General features: G+C 42.0%; 1 protein-coding gene across 1 annotated transcript in view; it reads left to right on the top strand.

Annotated features, from left to right (window-relative positions):
- Positions 1–8608: 8608 nt before the first annotated feature.
- Positions 8609–9637, top strand: part of DSP (desmoplakin) — a gene marked incomplete at its 5' end in the record, with an annotated part of 30502 nt that continues 29473 nt past the window's right edge. Inside the window, one exon of the mRNA XM_010174325.2 lies at positions 8609–8711. Coding sequence (XP_010172627.2) covers positions 8609–8711 — 103 coding nt within the window. The remainder of the gene's footprint in view (positions 8712–9637) is intronic.

Genomic DNA, 9637 nt, shown 5'->3' with positions numbered 1-9637 from the left:
GAAGAGAGTAATGAGATAAAATGGTAACCTCGGTGTCTCCCCTGGGTACTCTGGGGTGTAAATGGGTCTGTGCTGACCCAACAGCTCTCTGCTGATAAAACCCGGCTTTGCTCAGCCACGCAGAACGAGCTGTCCTGGGATAAGTTGCTTTATACCTCGTACACCCGCTGTCCCCACCAGCAGTTGCATAACTAGGGCTACAAAACAATTGTAACTAGCGGGAATCGTTCTCTTATTAATCTTTTAGTTTGTTTCTAGCTTGTGCAAGGCCCAGGAGTTTTAAGGCTGTGATTTTTTTTATTCAAATCACTGATATTTGTTGGCTGGGAAATAAAAATAGTCTGCTCCTCCTTCACCACCTTTATAACTTTCTGCTTGCCGTGTTGCTGCAAGCACAGGGAGAATCTTGTGGGCAGGGTGCTGGCTGTGGATCCTGGCTTGGAAAACACCTGCTTTCATGGATGCAGCTGTACCAGCGATATGCTCAGATCAATTCTGGCAAAATAAGTGCAGTGGTCATGAAGACTTCTCCATTAATCCCCTCGGCTGGGAGTTCATGGGGCTGAAAAGCAGGCAGCAGTTGCAGTCACTGAAGGAGACAGCGCTGGTGTATGATCAGGCACCTGTACAAAGCACTGCTGGTGATTACTCTTTACATGTGGAATGGCTCCATTGAACCTCTTGGTCTAATTATTGATGCCACTCACTCAGGAATTGATTGAGGTGCTGTCATGTAATATGTGTTGGAATTTATCCCCCAGTTCTATGGATAGAACGTCATTAGATTGCCGAAGGATGAGAATTAAACATATATAGTAAATGAAACGCAGATGAGAACAGGCAGGCTTTATTAAATCAAACATGTCTGTAAATGGCTGTAGAGAACTGTGATTACCCTAGAGAGCACAGAGAGCTCTGTTTAGGTACATCAGACCTGTTGCTAGAGGACCACTGAATGAAAGACAAAACTTGAGTTCTACCTATTTTTCGTTTATTACTTTGCCTGTTTCTTAGTTTTAGTTTTCCATTTGACTTTCGCTTTGGTGTGTGTACAGGTGAGTTAGTTAACAATGAATTGCAGCTCTAACATGTCTACTTGCTGTTGCAGAAGTATGAGAATACCTATTTTTTGCCATGTAGTTAGAACAATTCAGTGCTTCACCGTGGGAGAATGCATGTACTAGGAAGCCAAAATGCCATCGTTGTATTGCATTTGTGAGGATCTATTTTGCTAGTGGTGCTCTACTGCCAATACCTTTACTGTTTACAAGAGACAGACATGAAAAATTAATGACAGACCAGGCTGTTCTAATTTTTTCCAGGCTTACTCTGGTGCATCTATATTGGATTCACTGGAGTGATTTCCTGACTTTCACTGGAGGAGAAATACTTTAATTTAGCATTCTTTGGGTTTTGTTACATATTTTAAACCATTCCGTAGTTTGTTAAGCTCTTATTTCTTTAGTATTCAGTGGTGGTGTAGCAAGAATGGGAAGGACAGACCTGATCAAGAGGTTAACAACCTTGTATCAACATCCTTTCATTTATTCTCTGTAACATAATATTCATATCTCCTTTTTCAGAAGGCATAGCTGGTAAGGAGGTTGCGGTGAAACTTCCTGTTCAGTTTATTGCGAGGCTTCTGCGTGGAACTAAAGACCCCTGTTAGTGAGATCAAAATACACACACACACACACACACACACACATATATATATATAAAATATATAATTTTTTTGTATATGAAAACATCTGATTGTACAAAATACTTTAAGTAATTATTTGCAAAACAATACATGTGTTTGCACCTTACTGAGTTGCATTAATTAATTTTAATTAATGCTGATTTGAATTAAAATGTCCCCCACAATACAAAATGAGTGTTTTGTTGCCAGTTAATGAAAAAAAAGCAACACACCTGATTTTGCACATGCACTGTGTGCAGAAAATGTGCTAAATCCTGTGCTTGCAGGCTCAGGGCCGTCATCTGTGGAACTGGTTTTAATAATTGTGTTCAGCTTGGTATCTTCCATGCTAAAGTTTAGTGGCAGTGACAGAACTGAGGCATCTTTTTCCAATGGGGAAGATTACTGTACCTTAATTTTAAAGACAGTAGGATTCAGCTTAGGGTCTAGTCTTGTAAGTTTTGGGGCGTATTCTGCCAAACAAGTCTGTGCTGAGTATTACATTACTCAGAGTAATAGAAGACGCTCCCTACCCCTAGGGCTTAGCAAGGTGCTTTTACAACATTCCCAGTTTCTTCTGGCTTGGGAACTCAGGATGAGCTTGGCCCAGAGTACAGATACTCAGCTTGACAGTGAGTCACTTGCTCCTAAACTGCCAATTCATCAGTCAAATATTTATCAATGTCTTTGCTATGGAGAGATAAAATCTGATACACTGTGAGAGAAGGAAAAAAAAAAAAGGGGGGGGCAAGTTGTGCAGTTTTATTTGTCATTGCTGAGATCAGGGAAAAAAAAATAGTCTAGGATTCATGGTCACTGTGTGATATGAAAATAAATTAATTTACACAATTCTGCTTAAGAGTTAATGCACCTTCTGTGCTTTAAGTTAGAAAAGGAGTTGGAAATTCACATCCTGTGCCCGGACGTTAATTTCAGGAACTAACAGACGAAGTAAACTGGGAGAAAACAAATTCAAAGCTACATTTTTGACCTTCCCATCAGTCTTGCAGGGATCTGCAGGGTCCTGGCTAAGCAGAGTGGTGGCAGGGCTGGTGTGGTAACCTCCCCTTTGAACTCCTCTGTCAGAGTGTGGCACAGGGGGGGAAAAAAACTGCCCTGGTGACGAGGAAAAATATGGGCAGACAGAGAGGGAGGAGGAATGTGTCTGAATTACTGCTGAATACCTGCCGTGCTGGTGGAGCCTGTGCTGTGCTCGAGCTGGCCAAGAAACAGGTTTCAGCAACAGCTGGTGACGCTGCCATGCTGGGAGAAGAAAACCAGGTTGTACCTATCCTAGCTCACCTTTTCAGAGGTACATGCCTGAGATTTCAAGCTAGATACCTTTGCAGGTGTGAAAACCTCTGTCAGGTGAGGGATTTGTTGGCGTTTCGAGCGGCTGATCTGAGGTGGAGGTGTGTTTCCAGGGTCCAGGCTGGACCCGGCATTTGGCACCTCCCTCTGCACCAGGCAGGTACAGCCTTTAGAAATGGTGCTGCTGTTCCTGGTGATTAATACCGGTGGGAAAAATTGTGAGGATTTTCTGAGAATAGGTGTGGCAGGATCCCTTGTGAAACCTTGCTTGCTCTGAAGGCACTTGGCTGCAGGGGTCTTGAGATTTCACCAGTCACTCTTTAAATTTTTGCACGTTTCTAATGGTATTTAGAACCTGATCATGCAAGGTGCAGACAGGTTTCCCGTCATCATGCCTTAGTCTATGTGCATATTTAGCAGATGGGACTAATTTATTGAGGCTGTGGTGTGCCAAAACTGATCCTAGTAAGAGCAGAGAACCCAGTTATGAAACACTCAATAATTCCTGACACTTGCATTCACCTTCTTTGAGGGACGAGGCAGGAAAGCTGTTTTAGTATTTTCATTTCTGGTTATGTTCTTATGGATGTTGTGATTCTCCACCTTTTGCACCCTTTTCAGGAGCACGCACACCCAACAGGCAGGCGGTGGCAGATGGGTGGTGGTTTAAGTCCTGTGGTGTGTGCAGGCTGTGTGCTGGGAATGGAGATTCCAGGTCAGGTTTTAGTTCTGACTTGCCTACCCTGGGCATACCAGGTAATCCCTTGATGAATCTATTGCTTGTTCAAACAGGTTTGTGTGGATGAGGGGGAAAAAAAAAAGAAAAGAAAAAGAAGTGCTATTGTTTTGCTCTCATTGAGTTATGGGAGTCGCTCAATACTTTGGATCTGCAAAAAGACCTTTTTTGAAAGCTTCCTTTACTTTTTGAATGAGGAAAAAAAAAAAAAAAGCTTTGAACTTTTTAAAGGCTAAATGTTTTGTGGAGGAATCAGAAAAATTAACAAGGATAATTCTGATGTGGTTTAAATTGGATCTTTGGGCCAAGAGGGTCCTGTTTGTGTTTCCAAAGCTTTAAGGAACTGTGAAGCTGCTGGAAGGCTCCGCAGAGCTGCTGGATGTGCTTCTGCCTGACTCCTTTGCCCTGCTTCTCTAGACTCTAATCGTCCCCCAGATAACACAGCAGCCTCTTGATGTTTACTAACAAAGGCAGAAACCAGAGTGGTCTCCACATTGCAGGCATTTCTGCTCGGGGTGTGGAGGTCTTCAGCAGCAGGAGGCAAATACTGTGTCTGTCTTGACTCTCATAACTCATCGCATGGCCTTGAGAGTGCTTCTCAGTCCTGTTTCCATAAGGCAGGAATATTTATTTCTTGTTTCTGTAGAGGTGAGGCGTCTCAAGAAGATCACTGGTACTGTTTGAACAGTTAAGTGCAATCCTAGTTCAGAAATTGAGGATTCACTGATAAGGTAACAGCTGAATTTAGCTCAGGTGGGGTATATTGCAGTAAGGAGATGTTGTCTGAGCTACCGTCCTGCCCAGAGCCCGGTGGCAGCAGGGGTTGGGCTGTCCTTTCGTTTCTCTGGGAGAGCAAGAGTGCAGTATAACAAGGGAGCAGTGTATTCTGCCTTGACATGCAGCAAGCAGGGTGGCGCCTGTACAGAATGACAACGTGAAGATGCTGTGCCTTTCCTAGGGTTCCTCTGGCAGTAGAGAGATACGGGGCTGCATTTTAAGATCCCAAATAAAAGTGATTCTTCTGCGTTTTGAAGTATTCTCATAATTTTAAAACAAAGACGCTACCCACCTTTGTCTTCCTTTGTTCCTTTAATAGTTAGTGACTATTAAAACTAAGTCATTTTAATAAAGAACTCCATTTAATAGTATCATTTTGAAATTCATGAGTTGCCTTCAAAATGAGTGTCACGGTCTAAAATTTTGAGTTGTAGGGACGAATAAGTAGTTAGAGTCTGAAGCAGTCCATCCTGTTTCACTCCCTGCTCTTCTGCAGGGTTTACAAAACCACAGCAGTACAGCACATGGATTCTTGCAAATGTCTGTATTTATTAGTAGGAGTCTCTGCACTCTTGTGTTAAATGTCCTGCTAAAAGACCAAGCTCCAGTTCTTTTCCTTTCTGCTGGAATGGTTGAAAACGTACGCTGTATTTAGAGAGGTGCAGTAAAACAAGTGGAAAACCTGTGCATAGTTTCACTGTGTGGTGAAATATTTTCACTGTGCCTACAGCGTTTGTCGCAGGTCATGGGTTTGAGCTTTAGACGTTGCCAGAGTTAAAACCAAATCAAATCGTCATCATAGCATCGGTAGTTGTTACAATGACCAAATGTTACTTTAAACTAATTCAGTTTCATGTAAACAGAATCAGATGAAGCAAGTGAGACATTGACAAAATGCCATCTGTAGTAATCTGCTTAATCTGTGTCCTGTGAGGATTGTTGGGGTCCTTCATCTTTCTTTATATATGGTCTAAGTTACCTGGTTGTACTTTGAAAATGCAGCTTTGTTCTTGCCTCTGTGTTATGGTGCCACATAGCATGTTCAGGGGTTAGGGTTTGCCTCAGTTTCTTTAGTCCACTATTTTTTTGCCTTATGCCATGGTGTTGGATATGGTTTTCCTTTGGCTGGCTGTTTCCTTCTGCCTCAAGGTTGGACGTCTGCTTACTCTGCATTGGGGTTTCTGCTTTGATCTACTCATTCCTATTAGAGGCCTGTTGGCTTCAGTAAGAGGAATATTACACCGAGGGCCTTTGAAACTGCTTATGAAATACTCACCTGTCACATGAGTGGGAAGTATTGAAGATGTGTCCATGTGAGATTGTGCTCGTACCATCTGATATATCAACCAATATACATTAAGGTATTGTCTTGCTAAGTATTTTTATTTTCTAAACTCTGAGGTTGATTTATGCCCTTCTTGAGTATGTTTGTACAGCTAAATCCTCTTTGGATGTGAAGTCTTTGAGTCCTGTTGACTTGGTGGAGCTCTGCCATCAAGCATCAGCTCCTGTACTGGCATCTGCTGTCTGGGTATGTCCCGTAACCCAGTGTAGCTCAGTTTGGTCAGCTGATGGATTTGAAAGCCATTAACTTGCCCAGTGTCATCAACTGCCTTTAGGCCACCACCTTTTCACCTGTTATCCTAGTATTGATCTCAGTATTTTGACTAGCAAAGCAATTGATTAACAACAAAATTGACATCCAAGGTGTTAAAAGTGACATCAATGAAATATTGTGCTCTTTTCTGGTTTCAGTTTGTTTTGCTTCAGTTTCTGCCATTATTTTGGTTATGTCTTTATCTACTAGATTGGAGAGCCTTAAATGCTTGCTGCTTTCTTCTTGTGAAGGTCCCTGTGAACTGTAAACAAGTAACATGTAGATCTTCATTTGAAGATCTAAACAGGGTCCATTGAAGCCTCCCACTTCAAGGCATCTCGTGCCTTTGAAACAGTTTCGTGCATCTATATTAAACCATCTTCAGTTTTCCAACTTTTATATTATTTGGACGATAATTCTGGATGTGGTATTCTAACACCATTGAGATGAACACAAAATACTCACAATTCTACTTATTCTATCTTTTAAATTGTTTTAGTAGTTTAATTTATTTGAAAATGGCTTTTCCTCACAATTTATGAGTGTGTTAACTATAACAGCCATTGTTTAGACTTCCTCTCAGTGTAAAGTGAAGTAATGCCTTTGAGGTCAGTGAAGTAACACTGTGGTCCCCATTTATAGTTCTTTTGGCTTTAATGAATAGCCAGCATTTATAGCTGTCAGGAGATGATTGAAAAAGCGATTGAAAAAAAAAATACTCTTCTGACGTTTTAAAAAGAGAAAATTGCTTGGAAGGTTCCTCTCTCTTCTTTATTATGTTTCATTCATGAGGATAATTGTGGGTATAATTAAATGTAAATTTTAGATGCAGTCATATACTTCTAGATCCAAACACAGCAGCGATGCCTAAGGAAAAGGAATGATTTAGAGAAGGAAGTTGATGGGAAGCCTGGCACAAAATCAGACCCATATGTTATTTTTCACAATTGTTCCTTTAAACTATTTCCAAGATATACAAGAGCGCATAGCACAGTAGGGTGCAGCGTTTGTGCAGCCAAAGGGTCACAGTGCAAGCCAGGAGTTGCACATGTACAGCTTGTTTTGAGTCACCCAGTGATTCTCCACTCCTGTGTCTGTGTCTTTGAGGGTCTGCTCCCTGGTATTGAGGGAAGCTGGTGGAAAGTTGCTCAAACTTTTTCCACTTGCTGAAGAAGAGCTGACAGGAGAATGGCAGGCTGCTGAAGCACCAACTGCACTCACTGCAGAAGAGCTCTTAAAATATTCATTGTTGAACATTTCTCACCACTGCAGTGATTTTCCCAAGGACAGCTCTGCTAAGTTTTTTACATTGTCACAGTTCCTTTTACGAAGGTTGGTCAGAGTCTGTTGAAGTTGGTGGAAAGATTTCCATTGAATCGGATGACTTGCTGGCTCTGAGCTGGACAGGTTTGCACAGATAGTCCTTTTGATGTCAGTGTTGTATTTGGGCCTTCAGTGATTTGTAATGGAAAGGTTACCTACTGTGAGCACAGGAGTTAGAAAACGAGGCAAGGCTTGGAAGTGTCTTTGTCTCTTACTGTCCCTTAGTAGTTGTTTATTTTACTTTCACTGGCAAATGCTTTGGTTTGGGAGCTGCCTGGGCTTGTGTGGGAGCTCTGATTCCATCAGCAAGGAATGGTTCCTTGCTTGAAGCACCTCGCCCACGTTCAACTAGCAGTGGCTCGCTTTGGTGGCTGAATCCCAAATGCTGGAAGAGCAACCTTCTGGCAGTAAGGATACAGTAGATGATGTGCAAAACAGCAATAATGACCCTGTTATCTCTCTTGACTTTTTCCCCCCACTAGTGTTTTTGGTTGTGGATTTTTACTTGGAAAGCCCAAACTCTCACTTTATTTATTTGTAAGAAAGCATGTCCTCTAACTCCAGGCCCCACATCTGGTTTTGTAGCAGCTTATGCATCTTGCAGTTCCTTCTTAAGACACTGCACTAGCTTAATGCATCGCTGCTGATAAAGGAGCTCTTCATACGCTTGTATGACTTGTGTGCTCATACGCCTGTGTAGCCGAGGATCCCGCTCTCCTTTTACGCTCTGACATTGGATGGCTGGTGTGATAGCATGTATGATAACATCACACAAAGGCTGTGTTCTAATGTATTGACTTTAGCAAAGATTGTGAATAATTCATTCTCACTGTAATACTGCCAAAGTTTTGTCTGTCAAAGCTACAGATACCTCTACTGGAAGAAAAACTTCCTCCTTTTGGCATGCTGGTTTCCATCTTCTGCTCTCTCCTGTGGTGAAGTCAGTCCATGCTGGCTGTTACAGAATTGTAAAGTGGCTCTGCCATCGTGGAATCGGCATTAGAACTTCACCGTGCAGTTATGCATGAGAGCCAGATAAAGTGTGTGTGTCTCTGTGAAGCTAAATGAGATGGATTATTCCATGTAACTTCCCTTAACTGTTCCGAATTTGTGTTTCTTGTGTGTCTTCAAAATGTGTGATTACTCTGTACTTACTTCATCTTCTTCTCCCCCACAACAGTCAGAATGGAACCTGTACAGTGTCCAGACGCCAGAACACCATCCAGGAGCTGTTGCAAAACTGTTCGGATTGCCTGATGCGAGCTGAGCTCATAGTACAACCCGTGAGTGTTTCCTGTTCTTCTTATCAAAAGTGATTATGAATATTACAGGGAATGAATGCTGCATTGTTATCTGGACTCACAGGCTCTGCTTCTTCATCTCCTTTCCCCTTTCAGCTGTTTGTGTGAGGCAACTGGGAGTGGAATAGCATGCCTTCTTCCAAGGTCTCCCTCTCCTATCTGCACTCAGTGTTCAGTAAATGTGATGGAAATGCATCCAATTAAGAAAAGGAGGGAGATCAGGGTTAAAAAACCACCCAAACAAACAAAAAAAAAAAAACAAAAAACACCCTTCAAAGAGATTCTACTGCATCTTATTTTTCAGTTTTTGATCAAGACCACTGACAGTGTAAACAGCTGTTAATAATATTATGACCTCTTATACTCTTAGTGTATCCTGTAGAATATCATCAAGAAAGCTGGGGAAGGACTTTTCATAAGGGCAGTTAATGACAAAACAAGGGGAAATGGGTTTAAGCTGAAAGAGGGGAGGTTTAGATTAGATATGAGGAAGAAGTTCTTCCCTGTGAGGGTGGTCAGACACTGGAACAGGTTGCCCAAGGAAGTTGTGGCTGCCCCCTCCTTGGAAGTGTTTAAGGCCAGGCTGGATGAGGCTTTGAGCAACATGGTCTAGTGGAAGGTGTCCCTGCTGATGGCAGGGGGGTTGGAACTGGATGATCTTTTAAGGTCCCTTCCAATCCTAACCATTCTATGGTTCTATGATTTTCTAGGCCATAATGAACCTGAACCACCATAGGAAAAACCTTAATTACCTTTATTTTATTTTTTAAAGATAATTCCTAAATAAGTTTGTGAAACTAGATTAAAATCTTCTTGCCTGTTTCATCCCAAATGCATACAGATGATCTTTGCTGTCTGCTACACTGATACAAACCCATAGTGCCTGGGGTTGGGTTACTCATTGATGC

This window comes from Antrostomus carolinensis, unplaced genomic scaffold (genome assembly GCF_000700745.2).
Source record: "Antrostomus carolinensis isolate BGI_N321 unplaced genomic scaffold, ASM70074v2 scaffold3908, whole genome shotgun sequence".
NCBI lineage: Eukaryota > Metazoa > Chordata > Aves > Caprimulgiformes > Caprimulgidae > Antrostomus > Antrostomus carolinensis.
The sequence above is the reverse complement of the archived record's forward strand: the minus strand, read 5'-3'. Positions and strand labels throughout refer to the sequence as shown.